Source organism: Alexandromys fortis, unplaced genomic scaffold, assembly GCF_014885135.2.
Source record: "Alexandromys fortis isolate MF-2015 unplaced genomic scaffold, M_Fortis_MF-2015_v1.1 scaffold_58, whole genome shotgun sequence".
NCBI classification, from domain to species: Eukaryota; Metazoa; Chordata; class Mammalia; order Rodentia; family Cricetidae; genus Alexandromys; species Alexandromys fortis.
The window spans coordinates 7519757-7536281 of NW_026067940.1; the positions used below are offsets into that span (position 1 = coordinate 7519757).

Sequence of the window (16525 nt, forward strand, 5' to 3'; positions counted from 1 at the left end):
CACATATCAGATGTCCTGTATGTCAGCTGATTTACATTACAATTCATAACAGTAACAAAATACAGTTATGAAATAACAACAAAATGTTAACGGTCGGAGTCACCCCAACATGAGGAACTGTATTAAAGGGTGGCAGCCTTAGGACAGTGGAGAAAGCACTGCTCTAGACCGATGGAGCAGCCACAGTGAAAGGAGTCACCTTGCTAGAGGGTAGGAGACTCCTGCAGCAGCAGCTAAGTGATTTGCTAGAGAAAGCAAGAGCTTCTGTCCTCTCCAAGCCCTGGGTGATCAGCAAGTACAGGTCCCCTGTGCTCTTGCCAGGTGGAGACCTGTGACACACAAGCCAGAGTGTGGAGCCCTAAGGGATGCCCCTGCTGGCCCTGCTGTGAGAAGCCACTTCAGGGCCTCTAGCTGTCACGCTACTATCAGGTGAATCTGTCAGCCACGGCAACAAGCTTGGGGCCTGTTCTTGCCTCTCCTCCCTCTGATGGGGTGGGGCTGGCAGGAAATCACCAGGTGTGGCCAGGGGAAAGTCCCACCAACATTCTAGAGAAACATGGAATTTCCTGGTTTTAACCACTCATCCAACTGCCCACTCAGAGCTGACCAGAGCAGCACAGACCCCTTCCAGCTTCCCAGGATATCTAGGGCACGGGGTTATGGCCGAGAAGGTGGCAAATCACAGGCAAATTACTAAAGGTATGTAAGACTTGATTCTATCCAATGTGGTCTGAAAATCACTTCCCAGTCTCCCAGAGTTTACCAGATACTACATCCTCTGCCATCCACACATCCTAAAACCAACCTTCTGGCTATGGTCAGAAAGCTCCNTGTGTGGCTGTGTGTGAGGTCAGTTGAAGTAGAGGCCATGACCTGGGTGTGTGCTTGTTCTTGTAGGCTGTAAGGAAGACAAACCCTGTCCAGCTTCTGGGAGAGGCCAAGCACAGATCTTGGGCCTTTCTAGGCAATTTTCAATGTGGTTAACTTATTTAACCTCTTTAGTTGATTTTAAGCAGAGCCCTGAATTCCCCTGCCAAAGATACCAGCACAGCACTCAGTGGCCTGTCACAGAAGCCCCAGCCTCGGTTGCTGGCTTTTTTGTGGCTCAGACAAGGGTCCTAAGGCTTCCACTTGACAACTTATAGCATCCTCTTTCCCTTTCCTGCTGTGGGGTGGAGGTGTGTGTGGCAGCGACTGAGCTGCCTGTCTCTTTAAGAGAGAGAGAGGAAGGGAGGGAAAGAGGTGGGGAGAGGGAGAGAAGTGAATCAGGAAGTAGGATAGAACTTAGAGCCTGGGCTCTGCTCTTCTGGGTACCCACTGCTGTCAGAGAGGCAGGAAAGAACCTCAGGTCCAGGGCCATCACCACTAGCTTTGCCTGTGTGTGTGGATCTTGGGGGCTCATGGCTACCAGGATTGACTTCAAGGCCTGAAAACCCTGGGGATGCCACCCAGTCCCACAAGTCTACATTCCCCTGCAGCTGAGCTGGGAGATGGGGTGAGTGTGTAGGGGCTGTGGAGGAGGGTGGCCTGGGGGAGCCTAGTGGGGCAGCCTCAAGGAAACACTCAACTGAATGTCCCCCTCCCATCTTTCTCGAGGCTGCTGGGAACCTGGTGGTGTACTGCACTCCTTCTGTTGAAAAAGATAACGATTCTCAGAAAGGATTGTTTGGAGGCCTGGCAGGGGCAGGGAGGAGTATGGCCCTGAGGAGACTGGTCAAGAAGTTTCCAATCTTGGCCTCTGCTTCTCAACATGCTGATGCAAAGCTGGGGTTCAGTTCTGGGTACCCCTACTGACCTCTGCTTGGGATCTTTTCCCTGAGGCCCAGAATAGCTAGGAGAGGTTCCCAGAGCATGTGGAAAGAGGCTGCAAAACCCTCAGTCTTGTAGGGAAGGTGACAACGGGAAAGGGTTAAAAAGCTGAGACCGGTGGCCTTTGATGGGGCTGAGAATCAAACAGCACCGAGGGGGCCTCTCATCCACCCACCCTTCTCTTTCCGGTGTAGCTCAGCTCCTGAACTTGCCCCAGACAGAAAGCATAATACACACTTGCCAGGGAGAGCCTGCCTGATTCTGGGCTACTCGGAGTGCAGGTAAGTACAGCTGCCACAGAAGAACCCCCAAGGAGGATGGGGGTCCATGAGATGGCTGGTGTTGGCTCACTGGAGGCTGCTGCACATTCCATGTGGAGAAGGGGCTGGCAGGAGATGAGAGTGCACGGTGATCCAGATGTGCCCTAGTCAGAGCTTCCAGGCACAGAACCCAGGACCGTGCAGCCCTGGGGGATTCTGTTCCGTGCGTCTCACTGCCCGTCTCCCTGACCTCAGCTGCACTGCCCGTCTCCCTGACCTCAGCTGTGCTTTGCCCTAACGCCAGAGCTTGGCTGAGGACCAAGGTAGAGTTATGAAAGTGATACAATCTGGTGCCCCTACTTCCCAAGCCTAGGACCTTGACCTCCATTCCCATATACCCCGCCTGAGCTTCACATTGGTCTGACTCTTCAGCCATGTGGAGAACCATGGCTACTCCTTCACGTTGCCTTGGAAGGGCTCACCAGCAGCCTTACTTTTGCATAATGCAAATGTGAGTGTGTTGCCTGAAACTAGGGCATGACTACTGCTCTCTTCAAGTGGCTTCTGGCTCAAAAGCTGACATTCTCCAGGCTTAGCATCTTTAAATGAGAGGACCAGCGGGGACCTAGCTCGCTCAGTCTGTGGAATGCTTGCCTAGCACGCAAAGCCGTGGGTTTGAAGCACCTACTTAACAGGGAATGGTGGTGCACAACTAGAATCCGAGCATTTAGGAAGGAGATGCAGAAGTTCAAGACCATCCTCAATACCACCGAAGGTACTGGGCTGGCTACTCTGTCTTAAAAATAAGTAAATAAATAAAAAGAATAGGCTCCAAATCGAACTATCTTTGGTTTGAGACTCAGTGAGCTGCTGGAGCAGGAAGAGGCCCTGCCTACAGCAACTTAATTTCAAAACATTGAAGGGGTGGTGGCCCCCCCTGCCCCTAGGCATCCCCAGAGGCTGACTCTGGCCCTGTCTTGCAGATAGGCCGTGAGTGCGACTTCTGAGGCCACACCTTCTAGAACTGGTTGCTTTAGAGGAACCAGCTTTGAGGGGAACAGGATGAGAGCAAAGATGGGGAGCAGAGTGTGGACAGTCTCAGATCTTCCCCAGAGCTCTTTGCTCTTGTGTGCGATGGTCTTAGATCCTCCCCACTCTCCTTTGGCACCTACCCCTCCCTTTTCTTCCTCCCATCCTTTCTCCCTAGCTGTGCCCCCCCCCCTCCCGCAGCCCTGTCCCTTCTGGAAAAGCACTGGGCCAGCCCTGACTGCCTGGTGAGCAGCTGTTAGCTCCCAGCAGTAGGAAGTTTGGGGCCAGGCAAGCAGAGAAAGGAGGGTGAAGGGGGGTGCTCCAGACTCATGTTGCAATCCTGGAGATTTGTGACTGACTCTGCCTGACCCTGGCTGACCCAGGGCCCTTCTTCCCGCACTGTGTCTGCTTCCTGGGACAGTCCCAGGCCTGAATGCCGAAACTCTGAGTCCCCAGTGCCCGAAAGAGGTGATAGAGAAAGTCCCCATAGATTGGCCTACCTCTGAAAGGTGCTGGAAGGGACCTGGGGCACAGGACAGAGAGAAGTGCCCATGGAGAAAACAGATGCAAGCTTGGGGCCCTCCTGCTGCTGTTGTGTTTCTTTGGGGGGAAGTTACTTAATCTTCCTGTCCCACCATTTCCCCGGCTCCCTTGCCTGTGCCATGGCCACATAGAGCCCTTTGTGGGATGGTCTTGGGAGCTGATGGCTGGCTACCAGTATCTATTTCAGGTCAGGCCTGGGACCTTGGGACCCCCAATGGTTGTTTTGTTTTCCCAGGTGGAAGGTAACCAAACCTGGGAGATGCAGAGCACAGCTAATTACCTATGGCACACGGATGACCTGCTAGGGCAGGGGGCCACTGCCAGTGTGTACAAGGCCCGAAACAAGGTAATAGCAACTCTGGCCCCAGACCCTTACATGCCCTAAAACTAGCCCTCTATTGGGCATTCGGATTCTGTGTAGCTGGGAAACGGTTCCATGCCTCTGTTCTGTCTACCCTGATGAGAAAGGACTCATAGGTTTGAGCTGAGGTGTGAGATGCTGAAAGAATCCCTCGGAATGTTGCCTCTGTCAGAGACATGTTGGGACTAGAGGGCAAGGCAAAAGAGGAGGTGACAGCAAGTGGGATCTAGGAATGGCAGGACTGGGAGGTTGGGCCTGTCTGAGTTTGTCCTGCAGTGGCTGCGGAGCTGTGTCAGAATACACCCCGTGTTCAGGAGCTGCAGGCCAGGTAGACTGCCCAGGCAGTTCTTATCTATGGCAAAATGAGCAATAGCACAAGTCATCCCTTGTGGGGTACCAGGGGTGTCACCTCCAAGTGCCACTCCAGCCCCCTGAGTAGGGGAAGGGGCTGCGATGTAAGCCCATCCAGCCCCCCCCAAAGAGAGGGAAAGGAGGCAGCTCCCTGATGGGTAGGGCCAGCATGGTCCCCTTGTTGATTCCCAACCCTATGCCCACACGCCAGAAATCTGGGGAGGTGGTTGCTGTAAAGGTCTTCAACTCAGCCAGCTACCGGCGGCCCCCCGAGGTGCAAGTGAGGGAGTTTGAGGTGCTGCGGAAGCTCGACCACCAGAATGTTGTCAAGCTCTTCGCTGTGGAGGAAACGGTGGGTCCTCTGCTTGGTTAGAGAAGGATGCACTTGATCGTGGCTTTTGCAGGCCAGGGATAGGCAAGTCAAGGCTCAGCAGCAGTCCAGAGCGGGCGGGGGGGATGGGCGGGGTAAGGAACCTGTGGTGTGGGATCACATAGGAAAATCATTAGGAAAGGAAAGGGGGACTCAGTCCCCAATTACAGAGGGTTTCTTGGGTTCCTGTGTCTGGGATGGAAGGCCAGGCAAGAGGCTGCGCCAGGGAATGAGGGCTGTGGGCTCTAGGTAAGGAACCTCCTGACAGGCAGATGTCAGAAGTACCCCCCTTTTCAAGCCTCCTTCTGCCCTGTGCCCAGGGAGGCAGCCAGCAGAAGGTGATCGTAATGGAGTACTGCCCCAGCGGGAGCCTACTGAGTGTCCTGGAAGACCCTGAGAACACATTTGGGCTTCCCGAGGAGGAGTTCCTGGTGGTCCTGCGCTGTGTGGGTGAGCCCTGCCCCATCCCCAGGTCCTCTGCACCGGCAAGGTCCAGGATGGGTGTGCTATTCTGAAACAGGTGTCCCAGGGGTCCTGAGGCAGAGGGGCGGGCCACGAGGACTCACGTGATTGATTCAGCTCAAAGCTGTAGAAAGAATGTTCTAAAATGATTGTTTTCTGGTGTTGAAGGTAGCATCATTCACAGCAGGCAGCAGGTAAGACAGCCAAAAAGGATTGGGTGCCTGCAGACAGTGGGGTAGCCATACAGCGGAGGGACTTCTAACACGCAGGAAATGTGGACGAAACTGGAGGACACTGTGCTGAGGGATCTAGCCATAGAGGCAAAAACCACACTTCAACTAGGGTACAGCTCCTGGGGGAACTGAGTTGCTGGAGACAGAGGCAGAATGCTGTGCGGGGCTGGGAGTGCGGAGTAGGGACTGCTGTTTGACAAGGTGGAACTTTATTCTGTAGGAGGAGAAGGTTAATGTGCTTAAAGCCATGTGCTTAAAAATGCTTAAATTGAAGGGCCACCCTGGGGAGGCTGAGGCAGGCTGATGAGGAACTCCAGGGCAGCCTGGGCTACATAGTAAAACACATCCAAAACCAAAATTTTAAATGATAACTGTTGTTAGGGTATATTTTACCACAAGTCAATAATAAGATGGAGAAGATGTACCCCGGGCCCCCCACAGAATCTAAATAAGTCAATATTACGATGTCCTTGGGATCCTTCCTCTTATTTATTAAAAAAATAGATGACAATGTGTATGAGTGTTTTGCCTACACGAATGCATGCTCACTGTGTGTAACCTGGTACCCTCAGCGGTCAGAAGAGGGTGTCAGATACCCTGGACCTGGAGTTACAGATGGTTGTGAACCACCATGTGGGTGCTGGGAACTGAACTTGGGTCCTCACAAAGAGTGGCAAGTGCTCTTAACTGAACCTTCTCTCCACCCCCCTTAAAATTTATTATATTATTTTTACTTTATGTGTGTGGGTGTTGTGCCTGTACATGTCTGTGTACCACATGCATGACTGGTGCCTGCAGAGGCCAGAAGAAGGCACTGGATCTCCTGGAACTGGAGTTCTAGTTGTGAGCTGACCTGTGGGTGCTGGGAATTGAACCAGGGTCATCTGAAAGAACAGCCAGTGCTCTCAACCATTGGTCCCGCTCCCCAGCTTGGAAAGCCCCTTCTTAGCCCTCTGGGCTTCTCTGTTCTCCAGTTTTCCCTGTACTGAGTCCCCTGTGCAGCCCACTGTTTATTTGTCCAAGGACAGACTCTTCCTCGGGACAAACCTCAGACATTAGACCGACTGGTCCCTAGCTGAGCCAATCTAGGAACCGTGCTCTGTCTGTCCCCAGTGGCTGGCATGAACCACTTGCGGGAGAACGGCATCGTCCACCGTGACATCAAACCTGGGAACATCATGCGCCTGGTGGGGGAGGAGGGGCAGAGCATCTACAAGCTGTCCGACTTTGGGGCTGCTCGGAAGCTGGACGATGAGGAGAGCTTTGTTTCTGTCTATGGTACGGAGGAATACCTGGTAAGTGACACATTGGAGACCCTCTGCCCCAAGCTGACAGCCCCTTGCTTTGTGCCTTCCTAAGCGTCCCCTAGGGCCCACACTGCCCCTCCATGGCTACCGTCTACCTTTCTCCCATAGCACCCTGACATGTATGAGCGGGCCGTGCTTCGTAAACCCCAGCAAAAGGCGTTCGGGGTGACTGTGGATCTCTGGAGTATTGGGGTGACCCTGTACCATGCAGCCACCGGTAGTCTGCCCTTCCTCCCCTTTGGTGGGCCCCGGCGCAACAAGGAGATCATGTACGGTGGGCAATGGGGCAGGGAATGAAGGGGAAAGCCTCCTCCCCCCCCCCCCGGACTTTTTCCTGGCAGACACCTAGCCCTTCCCCCACTGGGTCCTGCTGTGTCTCCTACCCAGGTTCCTACCTAGACTCTTTCAGAGCCACTGCTAATCAAACCAGAGGCACAACCTTACACCCCTGGCTTGGTAGAGAGCACTCATACCCCTTTGTGTTAGTTCAGTGGTCCCTCTAGCCTTGCCTCCCCGTTCCTATCCCACCACATCTCCACTAAGGCTCAAGGAGGCTTGCAAGGTTGCCTTGGCTGCAGGGGTGAAGATGGAGCTGGTACCCAGGCACACTTCTTAGTGTCTCTCACTGACTGATAGGAGGAGTTAACAGGGGCTGCCAGGACGTTCTGCCCAGAACCAAAGAGCAAACCACAGAAATGAGGGCCCTGCAATACAGGAATCTGCTGAGCTGTTACTGATGCTGTGTAGAAGAAAAGGATCAAGTCTTGGGACAAGTTCCCAGGGTTCTAGCTGGAGGGCAGGTGGGAAAACACCTACTGGACCTAGCACCAAGAACTCATTATAAATAAATACTGGGGAAGAAAAACCTAAGTCTACATTAGCGGTAGATAGTGGGCAGTTGAGAGGAGAGGGCTTTGGGATTGCAGGGCGGTCCAGAAGGAGTGCTTGTGACAGCGCTGGTGGCAGTTAGTGGCCTGCCGAGGTACAGAGAGGCAGAGCACGGTGGTTTTGGAAGTCAGAAGTGCAGTGGTCTAAGTCAGCATATGTTCAGGGATGTGAAATCATTCTGATGGTTCCCTCAGAACTGACCAATTGTTAGCATCTCTTCCCTCCTCCATCCTGTTATAAACGGAAGTCATCTCAGAGTGTTTCTCTTAGCAGTGTGTCATCAGGAAGGTTGGTGCGTGCACCCTTGGTCCTGGGGTGAGCTGCGTGGAACCGATATTGGGTTTGGGGACCAGGGGGAATGTTGGAATGGAGTGGGCCATCAGGGAAGGCTAGATTGGGGAAGCATTTAGAAAAGTGAGGAGAGAATGTTTGTCACGGAACTCAGCACGGCACAGATGTGGAGGTGGCTGGACTTGGAACAGCCGTAGTGACAGCGAGAAGGGCTCTGCCTAAAGCCAGGAGCTTGGCTGGGCAGAGGTGATCTCACAGGTAGACCCAGTGTCATTTTCCAGCTCCCTCTCAGTGGCTGGGTGACATGAACCACTCTCTGGTTGGAGTTTATTGTTTCTTAAAGTTGCGGGTAGGAGAGAAAGTAGGATGGATGGGAGGTGGAGGCGGGGTCTAGTGGCCTCATTCTGCCCCACCACAGGTACAGGATCACGACAGAGAAGCCAGTCGGGGCCATTTCAGGGACTCAGAGGCAGGAGAACGGGCCCCTGGAGTGGAGCTATAACCTCCCCATCACATGCAGACTGTCCATGTAAGTGAGAGGGGCAGGCTCTCTAAGAGAGGGATCACCTCTCTCTGCTGAGTCAGGTCTTCTGGGATGTATCAGCAGAGCCCTGGGCTCTCCACTTCTCCTCTGTAGCCTGGGAAGTTCATTTGGATGCTTGGGCCTCAGCCCTGGCAGCCTTCATGTCTTGTGTGTGTGTAGGGGGCTGCAGAGTCAGCTGGTGCCCATCCTGGCCAACATCCTGGAGGCAGAGCAGGCCAAATGCTGGGGCTTTGACCAGTTCTTTGCGGAGACCAGTGACATCCTGCAGCGAATCATCATTCATGTATTCTCCCTGCCCCAGGCGGTCTTGCATCATGTCTACATCCATGCCCACAACACGTGAGTGGGAACAGCAGAACCCCCCTCATCCCGCATCTAAGCTGTCGTGTAGATGCAAGAGTACGTTCCCCCAAAACACATTTGGAAAAAGTACTATTTCCACCAAGTTCAAGTTGAGGGACTTCCTGGTTTGTGTTCCAGATTCCACAGTCATTACGGTGCTAGCCTGGGCTATGAGTCTCGGGGGCGGGGCCCTTTGTTTATTTCTCATAGAACCACCGCACTCACTAAGTTCCTGGTCTTTACAGTGCTAGCCTGGGCTATCAGTCTCAGAGGTGGGGGCGCTCTGTTTCCCATAGAGCTGCTGCACTCACTAAGTTCCTGGTCTTTACGGTGTTAGCCTGGGCTATCAGTCTCAGAGGTGGGGCGCTCTGTTTCCCATAGAGCTGCTGCACTCATTAAATTCTTGGTCTTTGCTGTTGGGGACAGAAACTTGATGTGTAGCCCAGCTGACCTCAAACTCCATCCTCCTGCCTCAGCCTTACAAGAACTAGGATTGCAGGCACAGTCCCCAACACACAGATCACTGGATGGGATCAGGACAATTTTAATGAGGGTATAGATGGATTGAACACAAAGAGGCTAGGCGTTGGAACTCTTGGGTCTTCTTCCCACTTTGCATAAACTCTGCCCTTTGCTGCTCCATCTTTGATGAAAAACTACCCCTCTCTGGCCCCTGGCCCCAAAAAGCTGAGCCCTCCCTGGTGCCGACACCTCCCTCCCCCAAAAAAAGCTGAGCCCTCCCCTTGGTGCCCACACCTCCCTCCCCCCAAATGCTGAGCCCGCCCCTGGTGCCCACACCTCCCCCCCCCCCAAATGCTGAGCCCTCCCCCTGGTGCCCACACCTCCCTCCCCCCCAAATGCTGAGCCCTCCCCCTGGTGCCCACACCTCCCTCCTCTCATGTGTCTAGGATTGCCATCTTTTTGGAGGCTGTTTATGAGCAGACCAACGTGCCTCCCAAACACCAGGAGTACCTCTTTGAGGGTCACCCTTGTGTCCTTGATCCAAGCCTCTCAGCCCAGCACATTGCCCCCACAGCTGCCAGCAGCCCCCTGATTCTCTTCAGCTTGGCCAACGATGCACCCAAGGGGCTGGCCTTCAGGGACCGTGAGTAGGACCATTCAGGCTGAATCTTTTATGCTTGAGACACTCTTGCAGAATATTTGGGTTTACAGCCCAGGGCATGACTTGTTTTCCTCGTAAATGTTTCTCTGGCCCACACAGTAGAAGCCAATTTGGGTTTAATTCTATGCTCACCTCTGAGTTGCCGTGTGACTTGAACTGGTGACTAGACTTTCCTGGCTTCCCCAGATCCTCTGACAGAGATGGGGTATTTGGAACCCTTATGCCCTCCAGTCTCAATGAATGGTGGGGATGCTTTGGGTAGTTTTAGCTGCTGGAGAGAAGGGCAGGTGGGCCAAGGCCCAGAGCTTTATTCTTTTCTTAATTTCTAGAAACATTCCTTCTCATTTGGATTTGAGTGAGGCTTTAACCTTGCAAGAGACTAGGGTCTATTGGCTGGAGAGGCAGGGATTTAAGCTTTAGGGTGTAGTTCTCAAATCTGACCACAAGGTGGCAATAAAGAACTGAGTCTGCGAAGATCCGCTTGGGTCGAAGTTTGCCAGAGGAGAGCCTCCGGGAGAGTTGGGAAGGTTTAGGCGGGAGATCAACAGTGAGGGGTGTGAGGGGTGACTGTGAGCTGGGAACAAGAAAGGACGGCCTCAGAGTTGACCCGGTTCATAAAAGCAGGCCCCTCAGACAGGATCTTTGTCTGCAGCTGCTCTGGACATCCCAAAGTTCGTCCCCAAGGTCGACCTACAGGCAGATTACAACACGGCTAAGGTGAGGGGCGGGCCCCCAGGAGACAGAAGGGGGTCTGGCACAGGGGAAGGCCTGCCCTGCCCATCTGTATGTTTCAGGGGGTGCTGGGTGCTGGTTACCAGGCCCTGTGGCTGGCGCGGGTCCTGCTGGATGGGCAGGCGTGGATGCTTCGAGGGTCCCACTGGGTCCTGTGAGTACTGTGGTGGGCCCATCCAGATCTCCTCTGTACCTCTCTGAGGCCATGCCTACATGCACAGCGCCCTGGTCAAGGTGACTCTGACTAGGGCTCCCCTCACACAGGGAGGCGCTTCAGAACACGTGCCGGCAGACACTGGAGGTCACGCGGACGGCCCTTCTCTTCCTCAGCAGCAGCCTGGGCATTGAAAGGTGGGTGTTCTGCCGCGGCCAGCTGGGGCCCCTCAGCTTTCCTTCAGGCTCCTCACTCCTGCAGTGTATCGCCTTGAGTTCCCACCCCCTGCAACATTAGCATCCTCACTCCATCCTCATGCCCTGTCTTTCCAAATGGTACCCATCTCCAGCTTAGTCCTGCCTCCTGCGGGGAGAAATGCATGTGGGCACTGCCTCTCTGGGCTCCAGGGCAGTCCCTTACCTCGGAAAGGGCAGCCTCCAGCCCCCAAAAGGCTAGTACCCTCTTGTGCCCCAGGAAAAGCAGCTCCCTACCCCAGGTAGGGCCTTAATCCCCCAGGACTTGGAACGATTTGACACACTCATTCTGCGCCGAGCCCCAGAGAGAATCCAGAGGAAGGGCGTTTCCAGGTACTGTCCCTGCACACGACCAGGGATGGGAATCCAGACTCTCGGCCTCCACAGCTTTGCCCCTATGTCCTCTGGGTCTTCCACTTGCCCTTGCCCTCTGAGGTGCAAAGAAAGAGCCTGGGGAGGGGGAAGCTAAACTGGTAAAGGGTAGGGAGGAAGAGCGAGGGAAGATGGGCTGGCCAGAGTACTGCTGTGAAGGGAACACAGCCTGAATCCTGAAAGGCAGAGGACCGAGGTGCTGAGAGATGGAAGTCCTACAGCCCAGGGAAGCTTTCCCGCCAAGGCGGGACAACATTCCTGAAGCACGGCTATAAGCGCTCGCGCACACACACACCCACACCCACACCCGTCCCCACGCCCTCAAATGCCCCATAGCATGAGCCTTTCCCTCGGAAGTGCCGGGAGTTTCCCAGGGTGGGCTGGATCTCTGTTTGAGCCCAGACCTGGCAGAGTCTGCCGATGAGGTGATGGGGAGGAGGATAAAGGGAAGAAGGGTGTTTCCAGATGACAGGACCGGAGCCCACTGTGGCTGAGTCCCTTTGGATGGTGACAGAGGGTGGAGCCACCAGGAACATTCCTGATGGACCTCTGGCTACTCCCCTGTGGGCACAGAGATGGGACTTAGGGGTAGGATGTGGCATCTGCCCCACAGAGGGGCCTCTGTGGCCCTGGTGCACTCAGTCTTTCCTTGGCACATAAGCCTGGGGAAGGGCCCTCTGGGAATAGGGAGTCAGGGCACCAAGATTTGGAGCCCACAAAGTCCAAGTTGGTGGGGGATAGAAAGGATGCCGTGAGGCAAATATCCTGGAGTGGAGTCAGGGAGAGAGGTGGGTGGGGAAGGCTTGGAATCCTGGAGGGTCCATTTAGTACCAAAAACAAAACAAAACAAAAAAACCCGACCACGGTGATTGTTTGTGGGTTCTCAGTCTAGAGGGAGAAGTGTGGAGGAAGGTATGAGGTGTCTGTCTGCCCCTTACCCGGCACTGACAGGTTGTAGGAGGCCGGTGGGTTTTCCACTCTGGCTCCAAGGCTCTGAGGTCAGGAGCATCAGGTGTTTGGGGGAGGATGGGGAGCAGAGGGGCCCACATAGAGCTAGAGTCCAGATGGGATCTCCTTCCTGGCTTGCAGGGGGTCACAGGTCATCAGTACCTTTCCCTTCCTGGGCCTCTGCCAGTATGTGAAGCTTCCCAGTACAGGGCTTTGCAATCCATTCTTTTCGGGACACCCTCAGACCTGCAGATTCCTCTAAGGGCTGATAGCAGCCTCCACCCCAGCTGTGCTTCCTTGGCAAGGCAGCCTTCCTGTCCTTTGTCCTGAAGGTCTCTGGCTGGAGGGATATCTGGATATCGGGACATCAGCAATCCTGAGGTTGTTGTTTGACGGTGGAGGATGACTTATGTTTCACTCTGTTCTAACATTTGTCTTATTGGTTGTTTGTTTTTGATTTTTGTTTCTGTTTTCTTTCAAGTGAGGAAAAGAATATAAAGTTGAATGGGTAGGGATATAAGAGGTGGAGAGGGGAAAATATGATCAGAATATATTGTCTGGAAAAAAATTAAAATAGAAAAGAGAAAAAGTCTTTTTTAAAAAAGAATATATACAGGTAGGAGAAAGCCAGGAAGAGCAGAAGCCCCTCCCCCACCCAGACCTCTCACCTGCCTGCATCTGTCTGGGCCCCCTTCCATCAGTACATTCCCATCTGCTGGTACCCATCATGGCTGGGACTTTTCTGTCATTGTCCTACAGTTTCCTTTTACAGCTCGTTCTGTCCAGACTGGAAACCAGTCCAGAACCACACTTTGTGTCTGGTAGTTTTGATCCTTGACTTTATTTTAAGTTCTTTCCCTCTGGCTCCCCAACCCTCAGACTCACAGAACACTCTCTCGTTGCCATTTGGCTTCTCTTCCACCCAGCACGTTTGGTAAGTTAGGGGTTCCATGGACAGTTGGAGTCAGGTTAAACATCTTGTGTTAGAACACCATAGACCATGCGGGGTACTAACTGTGGGTGCACCATGTGTGCCAGGTGACCCCTTAATGTGTAGTGTACTGACCCTTACTGTGTAGTGTACTGATCCTGTGTAGTGTACTAATCCCTTACTGTGTAGGTGTACTTTTCCCGTGTACTAAGTTCTTACTGTGTAGTGTACTTTTCCTGCAAGGGAGCCAAGGCAGTGTTACTGTGTCATCTTGAAAATACTGTGTCCACCTTTCATTTCAATCATTCTTGGTCGAATTCAGCGTCAATCATCTCACTGGGGCGATGGGAGGCTCATGGTCCAAGTCCTGGACTACTATGGGCCTGTACCCTCCCAATGAAGTGCTATTGGTGGTCAAGAATTACCGGTTCTACTGGGAAGAACTTTATTCTATTTAATTATAGAACTTTCTAATAAGGAGTTTTACTAATAGCTCCCTTGCATTGTAGGCTAGTATGTTTTCATGAATTCAGGTATTTCAGTCTACTTCAACTTTTATTCTTTGCTCAATAATATTACAACGTCTGTGTGAAGGGCCCATGTCATGTTGGTTCTTCTGTCTCAAACTCCCGCCAAAAGCCAACAATACTGTCACAAAGAAACTGTGCCAGTGTATGGGTTCAGAGCTCTCTGCCTCTTCAGCTGCCTCCTGAGCCTCTCATAGCCGCTCCCTCCTCCCCACCATAGCCTTCTCCTTCCTCCCCACCATAGCCTCTCCTTCCTCCCCACCATAGCCTCTCCTTCCTCCCCACCATAGCCTCTCCTTCCTCCCCACCACAGCCTCTCCTTCCTCCCCACCATAGCCTTCTCCTTCCCTTCCAGACTCAGCAGTGGAGTTGGGATGTCAGAGTTCCAGGAACTAAAGGAGGCCACAGAGCTGTGGTCCAGGCTGCAGACTGTGAGTGAGCCCCAGGGGCAGAGCTTTATAGGAATAAGGGGTGGACAGGGGGACCACTGCAGATGGACCAGCATAGTTCTGAGTTCAGGACCCCATAGAAGTCTCTCTTTTGGCCCCACAGTTCTCAGAGGTCCTCTCGAGGTGTTCCCACAACGTCACAGAAACCCAAGTGAGCCTGAGCAGCCTGGGAAAAGAGATTTTGAAGAACCGGAATCAGATCCACGATGACAGCAAAAGGTCTGTGGGGCTTCCGTCATCTGTGTGAGGGGCTGGGGCTGCACGTGGACCCAAAGGCTCAGGAGCTTTCTTGGAGTCAGCCTCATTGTTCTCTTCTGGGACAAGGTACTGAGATGTAGGAGGGGAGTCCAAAGAAGAGCCAGGCCTTCTGGGAGAGTAGCCTCAGGAGTGAGAATCTGGGTTCTGCCCTGAGGGGGCTTGAATAACAAGGAGGGGGTCACAGCAGGTGCAGGAGCTCCCAGCTCCCTCTCCTCTCTGGTACATTCACTCTCACTTAGAGCATATCCAAGCTCACCAAACACCAGGGCTGCAGATGCCTGTCACAGATGGGAGGCTCACTCTGTGAGGTTCCTTTCCTAAGTCAACATCAGTAAATGACAGGCGAGCTTCAGGTCGGATCCACCCACCCCCAACGTTTACGGCAGACAGAGTCTACAGCATTGCTTAAAATCTTATTTTATTTTGCCTGGGCTGTAGCATGGTGGTAGAGTACTTGACTAGCATGTGCTAGGCTCCAGGTTCAACTCCCAGTACCACATAGTAAGAAGATAGATGGATAGATAGATAGATAGATAGATAGATAGATAGATAGATAGATAGATGGAGAGAGATGGATGGATGAATGAATGAACAAATAAATGAATAATACAGGTTTAACAATGGGGAGGGGGGAAAACCAGGCAAGACGGGTAGATCTCTGTGAGCTGGAGGCCAGCCTGGTCTACAGAGTGAGTTCCAGGACAGCCAGGACTACAGAGAAATACTTTCTCAACGAACAGACAAATTTGTTTTATTTTATTTTATTATTTTGTGTGTATGGGTATTTTGCATGCATTTTTTTACTGTGCATCACATACATGTAGGCCAGAAGAGGGCATCAGATCACCAGAATTGGAGCTATAGATGGTTTGAACCACTGTTTGGGTGCTGGGAGTTGAACCCAGGTCCTCTGCAAGAGTCACAAGTGCTCTAAACCACGGGTCTATCTCTCCTGCTCTTGATTTACAGCTTTTAAAGAATCCTATTACTGTTTTCCACAAACCTAAAAATGTGTGCCCGCATCTGCTGAGTGCAGAGCCATAGCCCCCTTGCTCCACTGTGACGACGGCAGCTGAGGTCTCCACAGACCTAATGTTCCGTGTCCTCAGTTCTGAATACAAACAGCTTTGACAATGGCAGGGGTTTCTTAGCCGTCCCCTCACGGAACCTAGGGTAAAATGAATAAAGCCTGTGGACTCTGTCTCATCTATGGTGATTTTTTTATTTTTATTTATTATTTTCTGAGACAAGAGCTCACTGTGTAACTGTGGCCTGGAACTCATGATGGAGACTCACAGAGATCCACCTGCCTCTGCTTCATGGAGTATTTGAGATTAATGCTGCAGGCCACCATGCCCAGCTCTCAGGGTAGATGTTATGAGCTCATTGGATTAGGTCCCCAGCCCACATGCTGCTAGTGTGTTCCACAAACCCTCCGTGTGCACTGAGGTGTCTTTCTGGGACCACAAGGCAGTTCTGAGCTCACAAATGAGAAACCATGGTTCTAGACACATCCTAGCCAATCTCATCCCTCAGGCTGCCTGAGCCCTGGCAATGAGCTCACCTGAGGTGGTGGTCACCTAGGAACCTCTGGAAGGAAGTAGCACCAATTAGGGCTGAGGGTGAGGAAGGACACCCCAGTCCCTAAAGGAAACGATTATATCCAGTGTGAAAAGCAAGGGGAAGAACCAAACCCCAGGCTAACAAAGTCCTTGAGAGGCCTCCTCCTACCCCATCTCCCTTCCTCCCGCGGAACCGTGGGTTCATTACTGTTTTAGGGAGAATTGTTGACCCATTAAGTTCCTTCTACGGACCAGGTATTTAAGAATATAGACGCTGGTACCCAGTCCAGACTCTGTTTCACCTGCTTGAGTCCCCTCAAGCAGGAGGGGAAGGAGGGAGGGAGAAAAAGAGAGAGATGGAAGAAGGGAAGGAGAGAGAGGGAAGGAGGGAGGGGGAGGGAGGGGGAGGGAGGGGGAGGGAGGGG

General features: G+C 52.9%; 1 protein-coding gene across 1 annotated transcript in view; it reads left to right on the forward strand.

The window, feature by feature from the left end:
- The first annotated feature begins 1269 nt into the window (after window positions 1-1269).
- Window positions 1270-16525, forward strand: part of Ikbke (inhibitor of nuclear factor kappa B kinase subunit epsilon) — a 24463-nt gene continuing 9207 nt past the window's right edge. Inside the window, exons 1-15 of the mRNA XM_050147607.1 lie at window positions 1270-1495; window positions 2004-2090; window positions 3877-3987; window positions 4565-4705; window positions 5044-5173; window positions 6532-6713; window positions 6834-6994; window positions 8323-8433; window positions 8608-8787; window positions 9699-9895; window positions 10566-10630; window positions 10708-10799; window positions 10910-10996; window positions 14187-14262; window positions 14384-14526. Coding sequence (XP_050003564.1) covers window positions 3901-3987; window positions 4565-4705; window positions 5044-5173; window positions 6532-6713; window positions 6834-6994; window positions 8323-8433; window positions 8608-8787; window positions 9699-9895; window positions 10566-10630; window positions 10708-10799; window positions 10910-10996; window positions 14187-14262; window positions 14384-14526 — 1652 coding nt within the window. The 5' untranslated portion in view covers window positions 1270-1495; window positions 2004-2090; window positions 3877-3900. The remainder of the gene's footprint in view (window positions 1496-2003; window positions 2091-3876; window positions 3988-4564; window positions 4706-5043; window positions 5174-6531; window positions 6714-6833; window positions 6995-8322; window positions 8434-8607; window positions 8788-9698; window positions 9896-10565; window positions 10631-10707; window positions 10800-10909; window positions 10997-14186; window positions 14263-14383; window positions 14527-16525) is intronic.